This window comes from Cannabis sativa, chromosome 6 (genome assembly GCF_029168945.1).
Source record: "Cannabis sativa cultivar Pink pepper isolate KNU-18-1 chromosome 6, ASM2916894v1, whole genome shotgun sequence".
NCBI classification, from domain to species: Eukaryota; Viridiplantae; Streptophyta; class Magnoliopsida; order Rosales; family Cannabaceae; genus Cannabis; species Cannabis sativa.
The window spans coordinates 56,687,039-56,714,940 of NC_083606.1; the positions used below are offsets into that span (position 1 = coordinate 56,687,039).

The window sequence follows — 27,902 nt, forward strand, 5'->3', positions numbered from 1 at the left end:
TAAAACAACAAAAAATAAGTATAAAGTCAACTCTTATTAGAAATACAATGACAGCAGCATACATAACATAGGTGGTCAACCAGTATTTAAAAGATTTATAAAGTTGATAAATATTGTTCATCTCATAATTTTCATAATCAAAGAGATAAAATAAGATGAATGATTATGATGATCGAAGTGTGATGATAAAGAAAAGCTACTTTGAAGTGTTGGGGCTGTGTTGTGCATCAGAAGTTTCACTGATTGAGAAAATTGTTAGGGCTCTTAATGGAGTCAAACACATCTCTGTCATCGTCCCAACCAAAACACTCATTGTTTTTCATGATTCCCTTCTCCTTTCCGATTCTCAAATTGGTATGTCCAACTTTCTTTTTTCTTTCTTCTTATTAAATTTTTATTTAGTTTTTGTTTTGCTCAACTAAGTGATATTCTTCAATATATTAGTTTCTTGATGATTTGCTTAAATTATCCTTCAATAAATAACAATCGAGTAATTTATGTATGTTTAAGATATTCGACTACATCTACAAACAAAAATTAAATAAATATGTACATAGGGAAACATAGGATATTAAATGGCTATTAAATATTTGTTAAGAAAAATGATAAGAGGGTCATAACCAAAAAAAGTAGTATATTTTTGTTAGTTTATTTTAATAATGTGTTTTACACATTTTAATTTAATAAATAATGTAGAAAATTATCAATTAATTATGAGATATGTACATAACATTGGTATGGTATTAGATACTTAATGCTCATTTGTTAAAGATTAATAAGTCCAGGATCTAGTAAATAATGTTGTGTTGTGAAAATATTTTCGATCCATATATCAACAATTTTTTTCCACTTTACATAATGTTACCAACGGGATTCTTATTAAACCTACAACTTAACATAATCATAATGTCAACCAAACACTATAATATATATATATACTAGTTAAAAGTTACGTGCCGAGGCACGTAAATATTAATTTTATTTAGATTTTAGTTCTTTATTGTTTGATTTATATTGTAATGTATGATCATGCGAATGATTTGTAATATGTGAGCTATCATATTTGGTTAGTAAAATATAATTGGGTATACTTAAGTCATAACAAAATAATTTAAAGAAACAATAAAAATTAGCACTATAATTTAAAGAAACAATAAAAATTAGCACTATAATTTAAAGATAGATGCATGGTTTTTAGGGCAAGTTTTTCGACACAACACAAGAAGGCTCTCCTTCGGTCCTTTCTTTCCCCTAGAAATAAAGAAAAAGTATGCTCTCATGACTTGTACTGTCACTCACACATAATCGAATTTCAGAATTTCTTTCATGAATTGTTAATTCCTTAGGTTTCCCTAAGCAACAAAGTCCAATAGAGAGCAAAAGCTAATGTTTCTGTGTCTAATTTTAATTCAACTGTTATCACAATACATGAAACAAGATTGTCAACAAAGAAAAACTGATTTGCTTATCAAAACATAGTCATACAATTCCTTTCGTCAATCCTAGACCAACACTTTCACTTCTAACAAAGCTGAACAAAATGCTCTACATGTTGTACAAAAGACTAATAAAATTATGCCAATGACAACTTGCGAAAGTCATATTTTAGTTAAACAACCTGTTGGCTATCAGCTATACTCTCTCCCAATTCAGTTAGGTACTGTTTGTCTAGTTGGTCTTTCAATTCTTTTCTCCACCCTTGAATCAACTTCTCATGTTTGTTGATAAGCTCCGTTTTAACTTTCAAAAAATCATGCAATAACCTTTCTCAGTGTTTCAGCCCTGCTTGGTTCATCTTCACGTTGCAGGCCAATTAAATGGAATTGAAGCTTTTTAGCAGCCTCCATAAAGTCAATAGCATGCCTTTCCACATCAACTGAAGAATTACAAACCTTACACCATTAAAGTTGTTGGCCATATTTTAGTTAAACAACTTGTTGGCCATCAGCTATACTCTCTCCAATTTAGTTAGGTATTTGTCTAGTTGGTCTTTCAAAAAACTCCTTCAAATTCTGAGAAATTTGTCATCTCCATGCCATTTTCTTCACTCTAAGGACATATTTAATATGATCAACAAAAATAATTGAAAGACTACAAAAAAATAAAATAAACACAAACCAAAAACATGATTATGAAATGTGTGGGTAAAAATATGACCAATTAATTGAGAGAAAATGGATATATTATTATAACAAATTTTAAAGCAATCCAAAAATAGCACAAAAAGCCATTCCATTTTGATTAATCATCAAAGTTCAGCATTCAACAAGACACTATACTCTAAACTAAACAGTTGGCATTGATCAAAATCATAATTCCAGTTCAAAAACATCTGATCATGACACTCCAGAGTCTAAAATACAATTTGATCAATAATAAAATAAAGTGGTAAAAAATCTACCTGGTAAATAAACCTCTTTCTAAGATGATTGGCCGAGAGAACAGCATCAACCTAAAAACACATAACCAGAAACTCATGGTCACGATGCTTATTTAGATCCAATTGAATATGTAAAACTCAATAAGCACAGCACAGCACAACACAGCGTACCTGTTCACTTTTAGTACCCTTTTTCACAAACTCTAACTCTAAAGTGAGCAATGCCAGGTTAGACTCATCAGGTGGAATAAATCTACACACACAACACACCGATTTAATACAGCCATAATTACATATTTATACATATATAGTCCAATGCATAATATCAAAATTTCAATAGTAATGTGAAGATAACCTGATCACCAGTACAACATCGCCAGTAGAAACTTTCGCATGCCGAAGTTGGATTGCATTTAGAGCGATTTCTCCATTGTGTATGCTTGGATGAGGAGTATCTTCTTAGTTAAGAAAAATCCAATAACAATATAATTTGAATAAACACATGTTTTCTTATCATCATAGCAAGAAATTAGGAAATGTAAAGTTCGAAATGCAAGAATCAGAACAATGAAGAACACAAAAGGATTAAATTGATGATAATTGAGTTAATAAAGAATATCAAAGAGAAAGAACGAATGAGTTTCCGATCAATGCGAGGAAAAGCTTGGAGCTAGGGACAGCGAAGTTTTGGAGATCAGAGGGATAGACGTAAGCGAGATTGGTGAGAGCGAGATCCGGAGATGGAGTGGTGGTGACCTTCATGGTCGCCTGAGAAAAAGACGATGACGAGAATCCGTACCGGCCGGCCATTTTCTCAGACAGTGAGATTGTCATCGTCATCGCTATTCCCAAACTCGCTGTCGCTGGCTGTCTCGAAGCCCTTGTCCTTTTGGGAAGAATATGGTTTTGGGAGAAGAAGAATTTACAATTCAGTAGAATATGGGTTTTTTTTTTAAAGGGAATCCATTATGAGTTTGAATAACAATAAACGAAAGTTTTGGGTTTTAATTCATCTTCCAATGGTGGCATAGTTCTCCAATAACATTGGACAATCCTATCACATATAAAGTCCACTCCTTCCTTCTTCTTGAACATTACCTTCTCTTTCGCCTTCTTAAAGTCCGCGTGTGTCACCTGAAACACATAATTCAATCATGGAAAACTATTGTTAGCAACTCCCACAGTAAAGAAACCAACCGAATTTGATATAATAATTATAAATGTTTCAAGCTCAAGCTCAGTAATGTGTAATGCTGATTTTTAACATTAAAGTATACAATGGCTCACCTCTTTGTACCGACTTCCTCAATCTCATCTTTATCTTTAACTAATAAAAATAAGATAGGTTTGTTAGAGAGATACGTGCTAACATAAAAGATTATTTAATTTTTTGGGTTTAATTATTGGATTTATTTGTTAACGGGAGATTAAACCTAATCGTTAAATTTAACAGAATATTCTTTTATTTTTAAGTATATTCTGTTAAACCAAGAAATGACGTTAGATAGGCACTTTTAATATATAAAGATATAAAATATTAATATTATTCTTAGTAGGAATAATATTAATTTGGACTTCATATTTTATAAAAATTATTGATTAGACCAGACCCTCTAATTTAATAAATAATAATTAAATTTTGTATTTTTTTAAATAATACAAAATAATATTCTGACTTGAAGATAATTTATTACACGAAAAAATATAAAAAATGTAATTAGACTTATGATATCACCTCTCTATTAGGTAATTATTAAGCTCCCGTTACTATTTTGTGTCATTTTAAAAATATAAATTCTAATTTGTTATTTAACAAAAAAAAAAATAGGTCCAATCCAATCAATTGTTAAATACAAGAGGTAGATTTAGTTTCTTATTTGTATTATTTTTAATTTAATACTTTGGTTTTTTTGAGAAGAAGAAGATTAAACTTATATTAATCAAAGTTAATAAACCAAGGATATACAACGGGAAACAAAAGGCCTAGTCAGTCATGCCAAAACACATGAAGGTAACTCCGGCCACTAAACCTTTCCTTAGCCTATAGCCAAGATGAGCATGAGTTTTGGGGCTTTGGCTAAAGAGTGAGCAATAGTATTAGTGGTCCAACTGCAATGAGTAAAAGAAATAGCATCAAATTCACACAACACATGAATCTCATGCAAAACATAACAAAACTAAGAAACATAGGAAATATCATTATTAAGCGCTTGACACACCCTGATCACAGTTAGAGTCAACTTGAATCGCCTTATACTTCAGTCTTAAAAAAAAAAAAAAAAAAAAAAGATGGCCTTGTAAAAGGCAGTAGCTTAGCAATATGAGGCTACTTGAAACAATAGACATAGCTGAGAAACCTAAGCAAGCTCAATAACACCGTACCAACTCTCACACCTTCATATTCAGCACATTGATGCCAGCATCCACATTCAGCTTCACAGCTCCCACTTCCGGTGGACACAAACCCACCCACTCCCACACAACAACAGTTGGCTTGATATCGTTTAAGATAGTCTAATCCCCGTGAGCGTTTTCCTTAATATTTATTTTCTCCAATAATAATTACTTTCCTTTTTCTAGTTTCTTTCCTTGCATACTTCTTTCAAATTCACCACACTGATGAGACCAGATATTTAATAAAGGAGCATAGCTATTTGACAATTTAATAAGGTGCCTAACACCGATGTGTCACCCTATAATTGATTAGCTATTTCTCATATTATTTATTAAATTTTAATTTTTTTCTGTAAAACATATCATTTATTAAATTAAAATATGTGAGACTCGATATTGAAATGCACTAATAACGTATGCTACTGTTGGAATTTATTTTACCAGGATCTTAGATCTACTCACAAGTATGTTTATTAACATCCTAAATATGAACTTTCTAAAACGATGAAATAAACACATATAAAGTTTAAGAAACCTTACATTGGGTGCAGCGGAATATAATGACTCCTTCCGTTCAGATATCTAGCCCTTGATTCCTTTCTGTAGCAGAGCATTATCAATATCTGAACCTGGATCTCTTTCTCTGAATCTTTGATGCTGAAACTCCTTTGCTGATGATCTTTCTTCACGATCTTCCTCACTATGATTGAGGTATCACTTGATGTGTGTGGGCACTACTCATACACTAAGGATTTCGAAATTATCAAGGAAGAAGAGAGAGAGTGGTCAGCTAAAGATAGGGAGAGAGAAGGCTCAGTTTTTCTGAATCAGAAAAAGTGTAGAAATTTTAGTGTAAATTTCCTGAAGCCTTCACTATCTATTTATAGCATTCCACTAGGGTTAGGTTTGAATTATTTGGCATTAAAATAATGAAAAAATCAGTTTAAATTTCCTACAAAAGTGGTTGGCCCTACACTTAGTGGATTGGGCCTTGCTTTTTGCAATTTTGCAATTTTAACACCTTTTGTATCTGATTTTCTCAAAAATACCAATTTCCTAATTCAACCATTTAAATGCCAATTCTAACTATTTAATAACTATAAATAATTATTAAATAATTGTCATTTATCATATTTATTAATTGAACCATACAAAGTATCATAATTAACAAATATGCCCCTATAAACTCTTTCTTTACAATTTCGCCCTTACTTAGTGAAAAATTCACAAATAGACATAGTCTAATTTGAGAATTATAATTGATTAATCAAAACCAATTACATGAGTCTTACAAGCAATATTATCTCAACTAGTGGGGGGACCATGGGTCTATATAACCGAGCTTCCAATAAGTAGATCAAGAATTTAGCACTAAAATTCACTAACTTATTAATTCTTCGTTGAATCCACGCATAGAACTTAGAATTGCACTCTCAGTTATATAGAATGCTCTATATGTTCCACCATATAGACACATCATTAGTTATCCATTGTTATAATCCTAATTTGATCAATGATCCTCTATATGAATGATCTACACTGTAAAGGGATTAAATTACCGTTACACCCTACAATGTATTTATTCCTTAAAACACTTGACCCCGTATAAATGATATTTCAGCTTATGTGAAATGAGTACTCCACCATTTATGTTCGTTCGGTCAAGCTCGAAGGAGATCATCCTTTGCTTACTATTCGCCAGATAGAAGCTATAGATTCCATGTTTATGACAGCGCTCCCACTCAATTGCACTACCGTGTTCCCAAAAAGTACGTATCACCCTGACCAAAAGGTAGGCTTAACTAACAATTCAAGGAACACGAATAGCCTTTCAAGATTGAGCCTAATCATAACAGGATTAAGATCATTTGATCTAGGATCAACTAGGCGATATTAACTTGAATAGATTTTACGGTAAGTTTAATTAAATCTAAGTCAAAGTTCAATATCGGTCCCTTCCGATGCATACTCCATGCATCCAACCTGAGCTTTACTTTAACCAATGCTCTGGAAAGAACATAGTATTTCTCCAAATACAAGTAAACTCTTGTTGTAGATTATCATATCAGTAAAACCCTGTGTCTGATAAATCTAGGAAACTTTATTCACATAGTCATGTTTACTTTCCAATGTGTTGACGGCACAATAAACAGGATCAAGTATGTGAGAAAGGGTTTCAGATGAATTTATACATTATGTACATATAATCATGAAATAAATCATGTGAACCATGCAACATTAAATGTTATTTCTGATCTATATTAATAAGTAAATCTGATTATATTGAAATGAGTTTTATTTAGGGCATAAAACCCAACAAACTCCCACTTGCACTAATATAAAACAAAAAGTGCGTTTCAAATAATCTCAACACCTCGATATACAAATCAAGTGTAGTAGTAGTAAACTCCTCGTAATAGGATCTGAAAGGTTGAATTAACCACAACCTTTTCTCCACTATTACTCTTCCTTAATCACAAAATCATTGATAATGTGAAATTCCTCTCTATATGTCTACTCTCTTAGGATACTGGATTCTATATCTTTGGCAACTACATTTGGTTAATCAGGAAATTAACACTAGTAGTTTAAGGCAATCTGGAATGGTGCCAAAGATGTATAAAACTTTCCTTAGACTGAATAAGTACCTTTCCTGCAGCTTTAACATTCAGTCTCTCTCTGGTAGACCTAGAGACTTCAGATAGGTTTTTACACTTCTCCAAAATCACTATTCCACCCCCAGAGTAACCACCATCTTATCAGAAAGATTTACTAGCACAAAGGCAAATTTTGAAATCTGATATGGTGTAGTCTAAGAGTTTTAAACACACCCTTATAGACTAACATATAGTTCCTCTTCTTTATCTTAAAATTTACTTGATTGTCTTCCAATGTTCTTCTCCTGGATTAATCTGATACCTACTCATTACTCCCACTCAACAGCAGGTGTCTGGTCTAAGGCATACAAAAGCATATCTAAGACCTCTCAGTGTTGATATAAGAAATTCTTTCATGGCTTTATCTTTTCTGGAATAGTTAAGACTTTTCCTTAGATAAATAAAATCTATGTCTAAGAAGTTGTGAAGCTTCTATAGATTGCCATTAGAAAGAAAATGCTTCAGCATCTTACTAAAGTAAGTTGCTTGCATTAGAGTAAGTAATTACCAGGTATACCACAAGCCATAGGTTTAGATAAACTCAAACCTGTAATACTAGGAACAGGAAGTTTTGTTAAGTCCATTGAATAGACTTATAAATAAAAATTTCCTTTTATGTCCTTGTAATAGAAAACTTTAGGTTACTCCATGTGAATGGATTGAACCATAGTTCTATTGGCTTTCTTCTTAGTTTCTTATCTTGACAATCCATTACTTGTTTAAACTCACAATGGATTTTAATCACTAGTGTCTCCCAAGTCATAAGAAGGTGACTTCCTAGAAACTCTCCCACTACGACAAGGCACCGTGAATTATGTCTAAGAATACTAAATGGTATTGATCTCTTCGGTTGTGACAAGACAACAGAGGCAGTGGGATCACCATATGTTATATAGGATGATAGAACACTTTTGGAATCAAGAATTAAATATCTCCTTTATTTGCTACTTGTTTTCAGACTTAGTCATTATCTTAGAAAAGTAGTATTTGTTTGAACAAACACTTTCTTATCTATTGACAATGGGATGGTCCACCCCTAATCACTTAGAATAGCTAACAAACCATGGTTAACAGTTCTAGCTTTTCTTAAGATTTTGATTAGGTCATCCATGAATCTAGTAATGATTTACATTAAGTATACAACCATTACATCATTCTGAAATTGTATTACCATAGAAGGAATTAGGCAACGACTAGTAACTAATCATCAATGTGCAACTCGAAATTTCTGGGAAGGTAAGTTTGGATATAATTCAAAAATCAATTTAATGATCTTTGAACTGCATATCTACTAACTATTTCTCCACCCCTATCAGTTCGCAAGATCTTTAACCACTTACCTTAATAGTTTTAACCATTGCTAGAAATTAATGAAATATTTAAACATTTCAAATTTCTTGCTAAAAGGTATAATCTAGAGTTATCGTTTTAAGAATACAACGAAAAACTCATATCCACCCCTGAATGTACATCCATCTGCGAATGAGATGAACTACTTTCAGTGGATATAGGCATATTAACTCTTTGCAGAGATCGATCTTGTCAAATCCACTATGAACAAGATACAAATGCCATAGATTAAAAAAAAGTGTGGTAGTGTCTTTTGATGACCTAGGTTTAGTTACATCAAAGAATTCTTAGAATAGTGTAAGTGGATCCTGGTCACAGAATACCTAACTCATATTCCATACAGTTTGAATCCATTAATAAAAGATGGATATTAAACACTTGAGAAAGTGTAACTGTATTGTATCTGGAATTAGAAATATAAGAAAATTTCTGTTTGGATTCTAAAATTAAAGTCAAAGACTTAAATTCAACCAAATATAATGAGTAATTCTTTCTTGGACCACCACTACTAATACAAACTCTAAGTCAGATTTGCCCATACAAGTAGGAGATTTCTAAGATTGAGGATTTATATCAATTGGGAATAGAATTTCGGGATTATAATCATATGCGTCATATAAAATGACATGAAATGATTTATAGACCATTCATCCAATGATATGTTTTTAAAGCTAATTCGAAATGAATAAGCTAAGAGGAATTAGGATAATTTCGTTTAAAATAAGAATCCAACGATGCTTCGATTAGCGAAAGACAAAGTAATCTTATTTATGTAATCTTCTTGTTTCATATTGTAAAAATACTAGTCTAAGGTGTCATCAATTGATGAACGACTAGATGTTGCATATACAATATTTATCTTTCGAGATCTTACACTATTATGTATGTCTAATGGTGAAAATCCATTAGGGATTTATCTCATTAGAAAAACAAACATGTTAAACCAACAATGAAGATTCGAAATTAAACTACAACTTAATAACAGAAAATAACATGGTTCAATATAAATTCATACACAATTCAGAAATTATAAGCATATAGCAAGTAGGAATGACAAGTGAAAATACTAAAACTTACAATCCTAAATAATTTCCAAGGTTTTCAACAAACTGATACAAAGGTCCCTAAGAGGCGAGAGTCAAAGCATCATTTATTGAATAGAGTTGTCAGCTCATCTAAAATAGAAACCATTCTAGCAACCTTTTATTCGATCAAAATAAGAATCCAACGTTGTCCCGGTAGGCGAGAGTCAAGGTTATTCTCATTTCATGAGCCTCTACCATTGTTTCATGTTTCATAAGTTTATCTCTAAGTAGTCACCGTTGGGGAGAGTCTAATAGAGACGAAAACTTACAAAACACTTATCAAATGAAATCTTACGGTGTTAAATGCGTTCAACGAATAACCATCCATAGGGGGACGAAGTCTAGCGTCTCGAGGTTATATTGAAAACATTTAACTTTTGTAAGACCAACAATGGAGATCGAATATCTTAATAATAATCAAGCTCACTATTTAAAGTGAGTTGTATTTTCTTTGATTCTCTTTATTTAATTTATTTATTTTTAAATATATATTTATTTAATTAAAATTTCCAATTTAGAATGAAAAATTCTAAATATAAATTTTAATTTAATATTTATAAATTTTACTTAAATGGATATGAAAATAAAATGAATTATTTCCATCTTAGTAATAATTTCCAATAAATATTTAGAAAAATATTCAATTTAAGTTGTTACAAAATTAATTTAAATTAATTTACAACTCAAATTTATTTTCTATAAATATATATTGCATTTCGAAAAATTAAAGTATATAAGAATACAATTTTCGAAAAATGCATATTAAAATAAAAAATAAATCCTGGAAAAATTATTCTAATTTAATGTTGGCCCAAAATTAATTAATAAAATTAATTTACAACAAAAAATATAATTTTCCTATTTAATTAAATATATAAGAAAAATTTCAAATATTTAAGTATGATGATGAAAATCAACTTAAATATTAATTTTCTATTTAATTAAATACACTAGAAAAAATACTTCAAGCAAAAATATCATCTATCTAGTTTTTCCTTTGACTAATTAATTCAATTTCTAATAATATATTTTAATTCAATTTATTTTAAATTAATCAATAAATGAAAAAATCATTGATTTAAGTTGATCCAAGAATTAATTAAAATAAATAATTAATTTACAACTTAATCTATTTTTCAAAATAAAATTCGAAATTCTAGCATTTAAGAAATGCAATTTCGAAAATTGATTAATAAAATAAAGAAAAAATATATTTTGAAAATTATTTAAATTTAGTTGAAAAATTAAATTTCAACTAAAAATAATTTTCTATTTAATTAAATGTCATGAAAAAGAAATATTTAAGTATGATGATAAAATCAACTTAGATATTTAATTTTCAAATTAATTAAATGTATTAAATTCAAGAAATAAATAATTAAATGTACAGAAGGCTTAATTATTAATCTCTAGTTTAATACTAGGAAAAAATATACTTAAAATAAATTGTACCAAAATTAATTATTTAAATAATTAATTTCACAATGTATAATATTTTCCTATTTAATATTAGAAATAATAAGTAGTCTAGAAATAACTATCTAGAAAATATCTTATTTGACTAAGTATCTTTTCCACAAAATTTGAAAAAAAAATATCTAATTTAAGTTGTACTAGAAAAAATCTAGAACTTAAATATTTTTCAAATTTTAATTTAATTAAATATCAAAAATTAAGTTGTAACCACTTAATTTGAAAATATTCCATTTTAAGTTAATATTCGAAAAGATATTAACTTAAAAAATATCTAAAGAATCTTAATAACCAATGCCTAAAATTCCTCAACTTAATTTTGAAATTTGAAATTCAAAAGATATTCAGATTTAAGGTTGTTAGTTGTAGATAACTAAATATCAACTTAAATAAGAATATTTAATGAAAAATTTAAATTAAGTTCCAGAAAGAATCTAGATGGTTATAATTCTATATTTAATTAAATACAAGAAAATACATATAGTTTAGCTTAGAATAAAAAATTCTTTAAACTATAATTTTCTTAAATTAATTTCAAAATAAATGAAATTAATTATGTTGCTAATCAATTTTTATTAGGTTAAACTAGTGTAATTAACCTAGTACAGTCATTCAAATCAGGCAAATGGGCCTTCACAATTGAGGTGGTTTGTGTGAGGGGGTGCTGGGTTCAGTATATCGTACCCACTTCTATGGCTCCCAACTCTCACACAAGGCCCAAAAGAGAGGAATTTAACCTTAATAAGAACAACTGTTATTAATTGAATAGGCCCAAAAACTAAATGGGCCTAAATAAATTCTATCAATAACTATGATAATTTATTTTAGCAACATTAACCTATATGCATCTATAATAAAATTAAACACATAGGCTCACACAGCCACACTTTGGATGGGTCCTATCATGTTGCTAGGTCATACACAGATGAAAGAAGATTGTAAATTATACCTGTTACAAATTATTATCTTGACCAAGGGAGCCATCAGATCATTAGATCTGGCAAAAAGTAACCATGGCTATTTGCAATCAAGTAATAATAGGTTTTGAAAACTTACACATAAGCTAAAACACATACTCATGCAACAAGGTTAGCTGGATAGTTGGATGTAGGATTTATTTAATTTTAAATTAAATATTTAATTTCGAAAATAATTAATTAAATAATAAAAAAAATTCGAAAATTTTAAAAGAATTTGAAAAAATTCGAAAAATATAAAAAAAAAATTAATTTAAAATTAAACCTACAATTTTTGAAAAATTAGGTTTCAACCAACCTAAATATCATTTCAAAAATTTGCTAACTACTTTTAAATTTTAAATGTTATTTTATAAATAAAAATTAAATAAAAAATTAGAAAAGATAAATAAATATCTTTTTCAAATTTTAAATGTAATTTAAATAAATAAAATAACAAAATTTAAAAAATTAGCAAAATATCTTACATCTATTTAAAATTACATGATTATAAATATCTTATTTTAAATTTAAATAAGGTCAAAATATCTAAAAAGATTTAAAAAAAAATCTTAAAAGATAAGATATTATTAAAAAAAATATCTTAAAAGATAAGATATTATAAATATCTTAAAAAAAAATCTGACCTTAAATTTAAAAAAAATATATAATCAAATTTAAAAATAAGATAGATTTTTAAGCAAAAAGATAAATACTAATTCTATTCAAATTCAAATTACACTAATATCTTGAATTAAATAAAAAAAATATTAAATTAATTCAAAATGATAATTAGAATTGAATTAGGAATAGTAATAGTATATATACAAAACCATACAAAAAATTAGAAGTTAATTCCATGAAAAAGAATGAAAAATTGAAGAAAATAGAAAAAATTCGAAACTGTACGGACAGTTCTGCGATCGCAGGAAACTATCAGCACAGCCCCGATTTTGTCAAATCTTCAAAAAATCATAATTAATTCAAATAAAATCCAAATTGAGTTCTGTAAAAGGCTAACTTGCTTAACTTTTTCCATACTATCCAATAAAAATAATTCCAGAGATAAAATCGCAATTATTTTTCACGAAAATTTCACAAACATCAATCAATCATCAAATAACACTCAATACAACATGATACCATCCAAAGAACATACAAACAATCGTTTTAAAGTCCAAATTTCTTGCAAGTAAATCAATTAACCTGGCTCTGAGGCCAGTTGTTGGAATTTATTTTACCAGGATCTTAGATCTACTCACAAGTATGTTTATTAACATCCTAAATATGAACTTTCTAAAACGATGAAATAAACACATATAAAGTTTAAGAAACCTTACATTGGGTGCAGCGGAATATAATGACTCCTTCCGTTCAGATATCTAGCCCTTGATTCCTTTACGTAGCGAGCATTATCAATATCCGAACCCGGATCTCTTTCTCTCGAATCTTTGATGCCGAAACTCCTTTCGTCGATGATCTTTCTTCACGATCTTCCTCACTATGATTGAGGTATCACTTGATGTGTGTGGGCACTACTCATACACTAAGGATTTCGAAATTATCAAGGAAGAAGAGAGAGAGTGGTCAGCTAAAGATAGGGAGAGAGAAGGTTCAGTTTTTCTGAATCAGAAGAAGTGTAGAAATTTTAGTGTAAATTTCCTGAAGCCTTCACTATCTATTTATAGCATTCCACTAGGGTTAGGTTTGAAGTTGGCATTAAAATAATGAAAAAATCAGTTTAAATTTCCTACAAAAGTGGTTGGCCCTACACTTAGTGGATTGGGCCTTGCTTTTTGCAATTTTGCAATTTTAACACCTTTTGTATCTGATTTTCTCAAAAATACCAATTTCCTAATTCAACCATTTAAATGCCAATTCTAACTATTTAATAACTATAAATAATTATTAAATAATATTGTCATTTATCATATTTATTAATTGAACCATACAAAGTATCATAATTAACAAATATGCCCCTATAAACTCTTTCTTTACAATTTCGCCCTTACTTAGTGAAAAATTCACAAATAGACATAGTCTAATTTGAGAATTATAATTGATTAATCAAAACCAATTACATGAGTCTTATAAGCAATATTATCTCAACTAGTGGGGGGGCAATGGGTCTATATAACCGAGCTTCCAATAAGTAGATCAAGAATTTAGCACTAAAATTCACTAACTTATTAATTCTTCGTTGAATCCACGCATAGAACTTAGAATTGCACTCTCAGTTATATAGAATGCTCTATATGTTCCACCATATAGACACATCATTAGTTATCCATTGTTATAATCCTAATTTGATCAATGATCCTCTATATGAATGATCTACACTGTAAAGGGATTAAATTACCGTTACACCCTACAATGTATTTATTCCTTAAAACACTTGACCCCGTATAAATGATATTTCAGCTTATGTGAAATGAGTACTCCACCATTTATGTTCGTTTGGTCAAGCTCGAAGGAGATCATCCTTTGCTTACTATTCGCCAGATAGAAGCTATAGATTCCATGTTTATGACAGCGCTCCCACTCAATTGCACTACCGTGTTCCCAAAAAGTACGTATCACCCTGACCAAAAGGTAGGCTTAACTAACAATTCAAGGAACACGAATAGCCTTTCAAGATTGAGCCTAATCATAACAGGATTAAGATCATTTGATCTAGGATCAACTAGGCGATATTGACTTGAATAGATTTTACGATAAGTTTAATTAAATCTAAGTCAAAGTTCAATATCGGTCCCTTCCGATGCATACTCCATGCATCCAACCTGAGCTTTACTTTAACCAATGCTCTGGAAAGAACATAGTATTTCTCCAAATACAAGTAAACTCTTGTTGTAGATTATCATATCAGTAAAACCCTGTGTCTGATAAATCTAGGAAACTTTATTCACATAGTCATGTTTACTTTCCAATGTGTTGACGGCACAATAAACAGGATCAAGTATGTGAGAAAGGGTTTCAGATGAATTTATACATTATGTACATATAATCATGAAATAAATCATGTGAACCATGCAACATTAAATGTTATTTCTGATCTATATTAATAAGTAAATCTGATTATATTGAAATGAGTTTTATTTAGGGCATAAAACCCAACAGCTACATCTTGTGATGTTTTACAATTTAAAGTGTCTATTTCTCTTAATGGAGCCTCTCAATGATATGTGTGGATCCCGATATTTAATAATAGCTAACAACAACTTCAAAAATATAATTTTGATTAACAATACCATATTCAATATCTATCAAGATGAAGAAGAAGAAGAAAAAGTTTAAGTCTCACTCTAAATAATAAACCACAAATTGAAATTAGTAAATTTGTAGTCACTTTGTAATTCAACTGAAACAAAACCACTTTATGATTATGCAATGCTCCGAACTCATTCCATTTCTCTCTTTTTCTTTTTTCTACTTGGGGCGCCACTCTTTGTAAATAAAAAATAAGGTTATTTAGAATTTTTACCTCCTGAACTATGATCTATGTATTATTGTGTCCTCTGAACTTTCAGCTCGTTATAAATGGTCACTAAACTATTCACAATATTGTAAATTAGTCAGTCAAGTTTTGTCACACGTTGCAAAAAAAATAATGACATGAGTGCTTAGCCAATTGTCACATCAGCACCACAAGTATAATTTAACATTAAAAATAAAAAATATGCATTTTTAAAAAATTAGTAAACTAAATATCAATTAATGATTAGAAAAATTACGTAAAAAATAAATGAAAAAATTTTAATTATTTTTTCAAATTAATTACACACGTGGTGTTGACATGGCATTGACGTGACAATTAGCTAAGCAACCATGTAATTATTTTATTTGTCACGTGTGATAAAACTTGACAGAAGAATCAACTTACAACACTGTGAATAGTTCAGAGACCATTTTTAACGGGCTGAAAAGTTCAAGGGGTACAATAATACATAGGTCATAATTCGGGGGGAGCAAAAATCCCAAACAGTCAAAAAAAAACCTACTTTTCAAATTGGGCTTAATGCCTATTAGGCTAGGAGGAGCATGAAAGGTTGAGAAATAAATATAAATATAATTTGTGATAGAAATGTATTTAAAATAATGAGATATTTGGAATGGCAAGATATTGCTATTTACACACAGATTTTTGGATTCCGTCAGTGCCACCCTTTGTCTTGACCCCCTCTCTGCATTCGATGTCTCAAGTAAGGTCTCTTTACTTAGGGATGCATCATATGGGACAAAGACTTGATTTGCTCAAGCTTCTTGACTAGTGAAGCTGAGGCTATTCTTTTTATTTCGTGGGCTTCTCATGATGTTTCACATAAGATAATTTGGAACTTCAAAAAGTCAAGATGGTATTCTATGTGTGGTTATTGGCTTGCTCTTCGCAACTTGGAAATATCTTGGGCTTTTCCTTCAGGGGGTTTGTTAGGTTGGTGGAAAAAGATTTGGTCCCTGAATCTCCCTCCAAAGGTGAGACTTTTTGCTTGGCAAGCTTCCCATAATTTGATTCCAACAAAGATCAATTTGGATCATCACGATCTTTTATCTGATGGTTTGTGTCCTTTATGTGGGTTGGGAGAAGAAACTACACGCCATGCTTTTTGGGGTTGCAACTCGCTCACTCAATGTAGAAAATTATGAGCGTTTGTGTTGGGAGATCCTCTTATTCATTGTGGGGATTTTCTCGACTTTATTCATAGATATTTTAATCCCCTATTGAAAGAGATGATGGAGTTGGTTTTGGTGATCTTGTGGAGATTCTAGTACAAACGTAATAAAATGGTCTTGTTAACCGAGGTTTTCGGCAACCAATATAATAATAATAATTTAGAGAGCTATATGGAATTAAGAGAGAGATTTTTACGTGGTTGGGGGTGTTAATGAGCCTTAGTCCACGAGTCTGTGTATTTATGATAGTATTTATTACAGAGAATGTTCTTGGTGGATTTTTACTCTTCTAGTTCTTTTAAAACCCAGAATTCTCGACCCCTCTTTAATGAGCTTTGGGGGGTATTTATAGTGTTTTTGTGGGGTGATCCCTAGAATTAAGGTACATGCATTTCTGTAACTATCAGTAAAGCCACACATTCCCAATGAATATATCATAGGTAACGCATGGTCTAATTGTTGGAAATTATTTTACCAGGATCTTAGATCTACTCACAAGTATGTTTATTAACATCCTAAATAAGAACTTTCTAAAACGATAAATTAAACACATATAAAGTTTAAGAAACCTTACATTGGGTGCAGCAGAATTAAATGACTCCTTCCGTTCAGATCTCTAACCCTTGTATCCTTTCTGTAGCAGAGTATTATCAAGATCTGAACCTGGATCTCTTTCTCTGAATCCTTGATGCTGAATCTCCTTTGCTGATGATCTTTCTTCACGATCTTCCTCACTATGATTGAGGTATTGCTTGTTGTGTGTGGGCACTACTCTAATCACTAAGATAAGTTCAAAAATCAAAGGAAGAAGAGAGAGAGTGAGTGGCGGCTAGGGAAGAGAGATAGGAGGTTCAGGTTTTTCTGATTCAGAAAGTGTGAAGTATATTTTTCCTGAAGCCTTCACTATCTATTTATAGCATTCCACTAGGGTTAGGTTTGAATTATTTGGCATTAAAATAATGAAAATATCAACTTAAAAAGCCTACAAAGGTGGCCGGCCATGGCTTAGTGGATTGGGCCTTGCTTTTTGCAATTTTGTAATTTTAACATCTTTTGTATCTGATTTTCTCAAAAATACCAATTTCCTAATTCAACCATTTAAATCCCAATTCTAACTATTTAATAACTATAAATAATTATTAAATAATATTGTCATTTATCATATTTATTAATTGAACCATACAAAGTATCATAATTAACAAATATGCCCCTATTAACTCTTTCTTTACAATTTTGCCCTTACTTAGTGAAAATTTCACAAATAGACATAGTCTAATTTGTGAATTATAATTGATTAATCAAAACCAATTACATGAGTCTTACAAACAATATTATCTCAACTAGTGCGGGGACCATGGGTCTATATAACCGAGCTTCCAATAAGTAGATCAAGAATTTAGCACTAAAATTCACTAACTTATTAATTCTTCGTTGAATCCACGCATAGAACTTAGAATTGCACTCTCAGTATATAGAATGCTCTATATGTTCCACCATATAGACACATCATTAGTTATCCATTGTTAATCCTAATTTGATCAATGATCCTCTATATGAATGATCTACACTGTAAAGGGATTAGATTACCGTAACACCCTACTATGTATTTTATCCTTAAAACACTTGACCCCGTATAAATGATATTTCAGCTTATGTAAAATGAGATCTCCACCATTTATTTTCGTTTGGTCAAGCTCGAAGGAGATCATCCTTTGCTTACTATTCGCCAGATAGAAGCTATAGATTCCATGTTTATGCTAGCGCTCCCACTCAATTGCACTACCGTGTTCCCAAAAAGTACGTATCACCCTGACCTAAAAGTAGGCTTAACTAACAATTCAAGGAACACGAATAGCCTCTTGAGATTGAGCCTAATCATAACAGGATTAAGATCACTTGATCTAAGATCAACTTGGCGATATTGACTTGAATAGATTTTACGGTAAGTTTAATTAAATCTAAGTCAAAGTTCAATATCGGTCCCTTCCGATGCATACTCCATGCATCCAACCTGAGCTTTACTTTAACCAATGTTCTGGAAAGAACATAGTATTTTTCCAAATACAAGTAAACTCTTGTAGATTATCATATCAGTAAAACCCTGTGTCTGATAAATCTAGGAAACTTTATTCACATAGTCATGTTTACTTTCCAATGTGATGACAGCACAATAAACATGATCAAGTATGTGAAATGGGTTTAAGATGAATTTATAAATCAAATAGACAAGCAATTGATAAAGTGAACCAAAACATACACAAATGAATGAAAAATACTTCTGTTTCTTTATTGATGTTGAATAAAATAGATTACATTGAAATGAAGTTTTATTTAGGGCATAAAACCTAACACTAATCCCTAGATTCTGTAGGGATTTTATGAGTGCAGTCCTTCATCCCTTTTGACTGATGTGATTCCTCACAGAGTAGCCGTCACTAGACTATTGATCATAGCCTAGTAGGTACAGATTGGGGGTTGAACTGTAGGACTGGTTCAGAGCTAGAGTCGGCTAGCATTCTTTTAATTTAACTTAATAATAGGCACAAGCTTCCGTCTTGTTGGTTCGACCAAAGGCATCGGGTAAATGGGATCCAGGTAAATGGCTTACTGTTATTACGCATGGCAGTTTCTGTTGGAAATTATTTTACCAGGATCTTAGATCTACTCACAAGTATGTTTATTAACATCCTAAATATGAACTTTCTAAAACGATAAATTAAACACATATAAAGTTTAAGAAACCTTACATTGGGTGCAACGGAATATAATGACTCCTTCCGTTCAGATATCTAGCCCTTGATTCCTTTCTGTAGCAGAGCATTATCAATATCTGAACCTGGATCTTTTTCTCTGAATCTTTGATGCTGAAACTCCTTTGCTGATGATCTTTCTTCACGATCTTCCTCACTATGATTGAGGTATCACTTGATGTGTGTGGGAACTACTCATACACTAAGGATTTCGAAATTATCAAGGAAGAAGAGAGAGAGTGGTCAGCTAAAGATAGGGAGAGAGAAGCCTCAGTTTTTCTGAATAGAAAAAGTCAGAAGAAAAGTGTGTTTTTCTGAAGCCTTCACTATCTATTTATAGCATTCCACTAGGGTTAGATTTGAATTATATGACATTAAAATAATGAAAAAATCAATTTAAAACACAACAATAGGTGGCCGGCCATACACTAATGGATTGGGCCTTGGGCTTTGCAATTTTGCAATTTTACCACCTTTTGTATCTGATTTTCTCAAAAATGCCAATTTCCTAATTCAATCATTTAAATGCCAATTCTAACTATTTAATAACTATAAATTATTAAATAATATTGTCATTTATCATATTTATTAATTGAACCATACAAAGTATAATAATTAACAAATATGCCCTTATAAACTCTTTCTTTACAATTTCGCCCTTACTTAGTGAAAAATTCACAAAAAGACATAGTCTAATTCGTGAATTATAATTGATTAATCAAAACCAATTACATGAGTCTTACAAGCAATATTATCTCAACTAGTGGGGGGACCATGGGTCTATATAACCGAGCTTCCAATAAGTAGATCAAGAATTTAGCACTAAAATTCACTAACTTATTAATTCTTCGTTGAATCCACGCATAGAACTTAGAATTGCACTCTCAGTTATATAAAATGCTCTATATGTTCCACCATATAGACACATCATTAGTTATCCATTGTTATAATCCTAATGTGATCAATGATCCTCTATATGAATGATCTACACTGTAAAGGGATTAAATTACCGTTACACCCTACAATGTATTTATTCCTTAAAACACTTGACCCCGTATAAATGATATTTCAGCTAATGTGAAATGAGTACTCCACCATTTATGTTCGTTTGGTCAAGCTCGAAGGAGATCATCCTTTGCTTACTATTCGCCAGATAGAAGCTATAGATTCCATGTTTATGATAGCGCTCCCACTCAATTGCACTACCGTGTTCCCAAAAAGTACGTATCACCCTGACCAAAAGGTAGGCTTAACTAACAATTCAAGGAACACGAATAGCCTTTCAAGAATGAGCCTAATCATAACAGGATTAAGATCATTTGATCTAGGATCAACTAGGCGATATTGACTTGAATATATAGATATTACGGTAAGTTTAATAAATCTAAGTCAAAGTTCAATATCGGTCCCTTCCGATGCATACTCCATGCATCCAACCTGAGCTTTACTTTAACCAATGTTCTGGAAAGAACATTGCACTTCTCCAAATGCAAGTAAACTCTTGTTGTAGATTATCATATCAGTAAAACCCTGTGTCTGATAAATCTAGGAAACTTTATTCACATAGTCATGTTTACTTTCCAATGTGTTGACGGCACAATAAACAGGATCAAGTATGTGAAAAGGGTTTCAGATGAATTTATACATTATGTACATATAATCATGAAATAAATCATGTGAACCATGCAACATTAAATGTTATTTCTGATCTATATTAATAAGTAAATCTGATTATATTGAAATGAGTTTTATTTAGGGCATAAAACCCAACAGTTTCAACATGCCTCCTCCCATGCGGCATTAAATGTGAGATGACTGCTCAGAGAGGATCTGACACCACCCAGAGGTGCTTTGTTGCAATCTAGCTCTCTGGGAGCATACGAGACTTACATGCCTTCTCCAGGAGGCATAAGGTACTCCTGCGCTTTAGGGAGACTTAGCCGTTTTATCAAATGCTAATCCCTTTCCGTCCTCGTGTCATCATCCGGTTGGTCCACGTATTTTGGGAGAAATCAGGGGCAACAGGTCTATAATAATGTGGATTTATCTATTGCTCTCACTGTCCTTTGGGCTCGTAAATTTCTAGGGACGTTTCATAACAACCAGGGTTCGTTCACCAAGCATCCTCCTCTTCCTCCTCCTTTGGCGATGGCTAACTCTTATGGCTTACCCTTGATGTGGCATATTTCCCCTCCTGAAGCGTCTAAATGGATCACCCCTCCTCTAGGTTGTCTCAAAGTCAACATTGATGCGGCTATATGCTCTTCAGGCAATTACTGTAGTTTAAGCATGGTTATTAAAGATGATGCGAACTTTGTTTGTGCCTTAGTGAGCTGGTGTTTGGATGGTTGTTTCGTGCCTGAGGTGGCTAAAGCATTGGCAATTAGAAAAACTTTGTCTCAATGTCTTTCCTTTGGGTATGAAAATATTATTATCGAATCTGATTATTTGAGTATTGTGCTGAAAACTAAAAACAATATCTTTGTTATCACTTCGTTCGGTCTAGTGTTGGATGATATTCTTAGTCTTTGTAATAGGCTCAAAGTTGTTAGTTTTGCTCATTGTAAGAGATCTTGTAATGGTGTTGCTCATGTCTTGGCCAAATTTACATTAACAGCAAGTAGTAGCATGATTTGGTAGCCAGGGAGTCCTAATTGTATTTAGGATATGTTGATAGCTGATGCTATCTTTGAATAAATTCTCACCCCCACCGTTTTAGAGTACCTGTTGCTTTTGGTGTTTGGTGGTTGAGACCCTTTCCTAAAAAAAAAAAAAAAATTACTCAAACTATTCTGTACGCATTTAAAATACTTAATTATTATATTCCTAACACTTAAGTACCCAAATTATTATCTTTGTCACTACTAAAAAAACTAAATTCCCGTCGGTTTTACACTGTCGGCCAAAGAATTCTCGACAGTTCATAAAACCGTCGCATGGTGCTTTAATTTATCACAAAATTAGTTTTTTGTCACATATAATGGTTGAATAAAATATTTTTATTATTCAATCTAATTTTAATTAATTATAATTTTTTATTTATTGTTTTATTAAAATTTCAGTATTAAGAAAAAAAAAATATATTATAAAATAATAACCATAAGAAAACTATTATTTACAACACGATTCTTTGACACATTAGTTAAAAAAAATCATGGTTAGACTAGGAGTGGGTATCATAAATAGTATCTCTATTCAATACTTGATTTTTAATATTAACTAAAAAAACACATAAAAACAAAACTATATGTGAGTATTTATTATATGGATTTCTTTAATTAGGTGTAATAGGATTTATCAAAAATTAATAAACAATAAATAAAAATGAAATTTAAATATTTTTTTTATTATAGATGAACAAATATAATATGTATTACATGTAATTAGATTAGATCAGTTGTTAATCAGATTTTGAAAGTTTCTTTCAAAAATTGATTCAATTCTAAAATACAACTACTCACTTCCAATATAATCCAACTATAACTGGATGTCCAATTTTTGTAATTGGAATGAATTTGATTGGTTCGTTGTAATTGGATCGATTCAGTGTAATTAGATCATAAATCGGATCACGATCGTTATTGAGGGTTAGGAAGAGAAAGTTTTAATGTTAAGGTAAAAATATTAAATCACAATTAGACTCAATGTATCATTTTACTTTATTTTGCGAAACACTATATCTAAATTATAATTTAACTAAATAGAGAGAATGACCAATAATTTTTAAAACGCAGAAGCAAAATTTATATTTATTCTATTACATAATCGCGTGAAGCGTGACTACGTTTACTAGTTTACTAATAAACTAGGTCCTTTCGTTGTAAGAAAATAATATAATAATTTAGATATTTTTACCGCAAAAAAAATGTACTTAAGTACTACAAACATAGTTATTTAGGTACTTTCGCCACTAAAAATTAAATAAATTATTTAAGTGCTACAAAAGTGATATATTGGAGGATAATATTTGTATAGATTATACTAGAGTAAACATCGACATAAGTATCTAAAGTTTTAAGTTTATAAGCGGCGTATGATTTTTTTTTTTGGCAGCTTAAGTACCCAATGTAAATAAATCTGTAATTTTCATTTAGTTTTTTCATTACAGACTTTGTTAGTGTCTTAAATTTATAACCAAATTTAGTTTTTAAAATTAACTGATATTATATGTTTCCATTCATAGCGAGTAATTTAGCATTTGGGTCTTACGTGTGTCCTAATTAAAATACTAACGGAGTTAGTTCTGACAAAATTAGACGGAATTATAATTTTACTAACATTGAGTATTTATGCATTGCCGGTAAAAAAAAAAAAATATATTGAGTTTATACCAATTACATACTCAAAATTTTGGATAATTATGTCACAATAATCCCTATATAAATCAACGCATGTAAGTTAGCATATCTATGTTTTTTCAGTGTAATTTATGTATGTTAAAATGGCAGTTGAAGCCTTGAACAAGGCAAGGTTGGAAGCTAGTGTTAAGCAAAAGGGAGATGAAAAATACTTAAAGAAGAAATGGCCAGTCCCATCGGTCATGGCCTGTGGATTATTACTTGCTATGTCGTTTATGAAGTTCTTATATCAACCCTTAGAGTGGTTGGCCCTTGGCTCTGTTATCATTGGTGCTCCCTCCATTATTATCAGAAGTTTTACCTCCATTTGGAACCTCACACTTAATGTAAACATTCTTGTTCTATTGGCAGGTATGTAAACATTTCTACTCAAATTCTAGTAACCCTTTCATTTTGTGTATCCATGCACAATAATGTCACAAAACAGATCGTGACTGAATTGAGCAGAAGTATTTAATTTAGCTAAATGACAATAATATTTAACTAAAGAATGCTAACTAATGCATATTTCATTTGATGTTATTCAGTGGTAGGTACTCTTGCTTTACAGGATTATTGGGAAGCTGGAACTATTGTCTTTCTATTCTCCATTGCTCAGTGGCTTGAATCAAAAGCCAGTCATGAGGTATTTAAATAGAACAATACATTCCTACTTCTGTATCTTTTTATTTATAAAATGTGCAATGGCCTAAGATAACCTTTTGATTTCTGGTATGTTTTTCCACATATTTCACACATGACAGGCCATGGCTGCAATGTCAGTATTGACAAACATGGCTCCTCAGAAAGCTACAATAGCTGAAACCGGTGAACAAGTTGATGTCGATGTTGTTGAGTTGAACACTATCCTAGCAGTCAAGGCTGGTGAGGCCATTCCAATTGATGGAATTGTTGTTGAAGGAAAATGTGAAGTTGATGAGAAACTGATGACTGGTGAGTCCTTTCCAGTTACAAAAGAACAGGACTCTACAGTTTGGGCAGGCACCATAAATCTAAACGGTTAGCCATTTCAGTCCAGTGCATCATTTTAATTTCATAGAAAGTCAGACATTTTTGTGCTTGAAGTTTTGAGATTTTTTCTTGTCAATTTGAAAGGTTATGTTAGTGTGAAAACTACTGCCTTAGCCAAAGACTCTGTGGTGGCAAGAATGACGAAGCTTGTCGAAGAAGCGCTTAAGAAAAAGTCTCGAGCAGAAAGATTTATAGATGAGTGCGCAAAGTACTATATTCCAAGTAAGTTGCTCCCCACTCTTCTTGAAATTTCAGTGCTGTAATAGTGACCTTTTCAAGTCTCAACCAAACTGCACCTTTGTTTAATGGTGACAAAGTTCTTACCTTGATTAACTCTCAAAGATGAATGAAATGGCAGCATTCTTCTCAAATTTTATTTAAATGTACTAATATTTTGTTTATTGTTCATCTAATTGTTGTTTACCTTTCATTTTTTGTGACTTTAATGCAGCTGTTATGATAATATCAGCCAGTGTTGCTGTTATTCCGGCCGTACTAAGAGTTCCAAATGAAGAGTACTGGTTTCACTTGGCTTTGGTTGTTCTTGTAAGTACATGTCCATGTGCACTTGTCATCTCCACACCTGTGACCATTTTCTGTGCGCTTTCGAAGGCGGCCGCAACAGGACTTTTAATAAAAGGCGGAGACTATCTTGAACTTCTTGCGAAGATTAAAACAGTAGCTTTTGACAAAACTGGGACATTGACAAGGGGTGAATTTATGGTGATTGATTTTCAGTCTGTAAGTGATGAAATCAGCCTCAATACATTGCTCTGTTGGTAAGTTTTCACACTTAACTGATAAGTATTTGAGAATTAGATAGTAAGAAATAGAAACTGATACATGTAATTGGAAGGGTTTGTATCACTGCAGAAAATAGAAACTGAAATATTTTATTGAAATTATGAAGGGTTTCAAGCATTGAGAGCAAATCAAGCCATCCAATGGCAGCTGCACTTGTTGGTTATGGAAGTTTACACTCCATTGAATCAAAACCCGAAAATGTGGAGGACTTTCAAACCTTTCCAGGGGAAGGAGTCTTTGGGAAAATTGACGGAAAAGATATCTACATAGGAAACTGGAGAATTGGTCTGAGAGCTGGTTGCCAAAGAAGTCTGTCTATCTTATGTTTCAATTTTTATATTTTATATTTCAAGCTTCAAGATAATAAAGTTTCTCTATGTTCTTTCTTTAGTCATTTTTAACCCGTGTTACAGTATGGAATTTTGATTCTGCGTAGCTTTAACTTCTAGGGTCATTGGATGCTGTCCAACAAACAAGTGGAAAAACAAATGGCTACATATTCTGTGGAGCAACTCTAGTTGGAAGATTTGGGCTCTCTGATACATGTCGATCTGGGGCCGCAGAGGCCATTGAAGGGCTGAAAGAATTAGGCATTAGATCTGCCATGCTTACAGGGGATAGTAATGCAGCAGCCATGCTTGCATGGGATCAGGTGCAGAACTAAGCTGTTTCCGGCTATCCAAAAATACTGTTAAGATACGTATCAATTTGATTAAATATTTAGTTGTCACTGGCTTATTGCACCTTTCGATGATTTTCATGTTTAGTTGGACCGTTCTCTAGAGATTATCCATGCCGAACTTCTGCCTGAGGAGAAAGCCAAATTCATTGAAGAGTTTAAGAAGGATGGACCTACAGCAATGGTTGGAGATGGAATAAACGATGCTCTTGCACTAGCTAAGGCTGATATTGGCATATCTATGGGCATTTCAGGTTCAACACTGGCTATGGAGACAGGAGACATAATTCTCATGTCAAATGACATCCGGAAGATTCCAAATGCCATTTATCTTGCAAAAAGGACATTCAAAAAGCTGGTTGAGAATGTCCTTATCTCCATCACTACCAAAAGTATCATACTAGCATTAGCAATTGCAGGCTATCCTCTTGTTTGGGCAGCTGTTCTAACTGATGTTGGGACATGCTTAGTTGTAATTCTTAATAGTATGCTACTTCTGAAAGACACCCCAAACCTTGATGGAGGCGTTTCCAGGTCTGAGTACGGGACTTTCTCTTCAGTGTCATGTAAAAACAATGAAAGCAAAGGTCACTTGAAGAACAATAGAGGTTATGGGCTCCTGGAGACAAAGGATTGTAACAATGAATGCTGCAAAAAAATCACACGTGAGGTGAAAAAGTTAGACCCGATTTCCAAGCAAGGTGGAAGCAGCAAACAAGTTTGCAGAGCAAAAAAATGCACTGATGGAAGTTGTCAGAAGGTCATAAATGTTGGAGGCTCGAACAAGTCGCATTCGGAACAAAATACTTGCCAGAAAAATGACAGTCGATGCTGCTCTAAATCTGATGTACAAAATTGTTGCAAGAAAAAATCTTCAGTTAGAACGAACAATATAAATTCGCACTGCTGCCAGAAAAATGATGGGGCTTCTAGTGAATTAAACTATTGTGAAGCCATTGACGTTGCATGGGGTACTAACTTTGTGGAAAACAATGTTACTGACCCCTATAAAAGATCAAAGAAGATGGAAACTGATAATTACTGCAAGCAAATGGAGAAGCAATGTCTTAATAAAAGTACCAGCGTCTCAGAAATTAATCCAAAGAAGACAGAGATTGCTGGGTGCTCTAAGCAATCCAGGGAGCAATGTTGTCTTAATTATGAACATGGGGCTAGTTCTAGAGAAAACTTGTTATACATTGTTATTGAATAGGTGCTGATTGATGTAATTCTGGACAATGATATTCTGTAAAATTTCAGTTGTACAAAAATAAGAGTCTTTCCTTTTTTTCTTATTTGAAAATGAAAATCATATATTGTGACTGGTATCATGT

General features: G+C 31.7%; 2 protein-coding genes across 2 annotated transcripts; one reads left to right on the forward strand and one right to left on the reverse strand.

The window, feature by feature from the left end:
- LOC115725679 (putative inactive cadmium/zinc-transporting ATPase HMA3) lies at window positions 1–27,887 on the forward strand. Its single transcript, XM_030655263.2, has 9 exons — window positions 1–354; window positions 24,165–24,425; window positions 24,602–24,699; window positions 24,818–25,073; window positions 25,170–25,307; window positions 25,537–25,864; window positions 25,996–26,198; window positions 26,339–26,541; window positions 26,657–27,887. Exons 1-9 carry the CDS (start codon window positions 156–158, stop codon window positions 27,779–27,781), a joined length of 2,811 nt encoding a protein of 936 aa, XP_030511123.1. The 5' UTR covers window positions 1–155; the 3' UTR covers window positions 27,782–27,887.
- LOC115725681 (vesicle-fusing ATPase-like) lies at window positions 1,440–3,635 on the reverse strand. The gene is made up of 5 exons (XM_030655265.2): window positions 3,000–3,635; window positions 2,736–2,831; window positions 2,552–2,633; window positions 2,402–2,452; window positions 1,440–2,049 (listed from the first exon to the last, which is right to left on the reverse strand). The coding sequence occupies exons 1-5, from the start codon at window positions 3,218–3,220 to the stop codon at window positions 1,993–1,995; spliced, it is 507 nt and encodes a 168-aa protein (XP_030511125.1). The 5' UTR covers window positions 3,221–3,635; the 3' UTR covers window positions 1,440–1,992.
- Window positions 27,888–27,902: the final 15 nt, after the last annotated feature.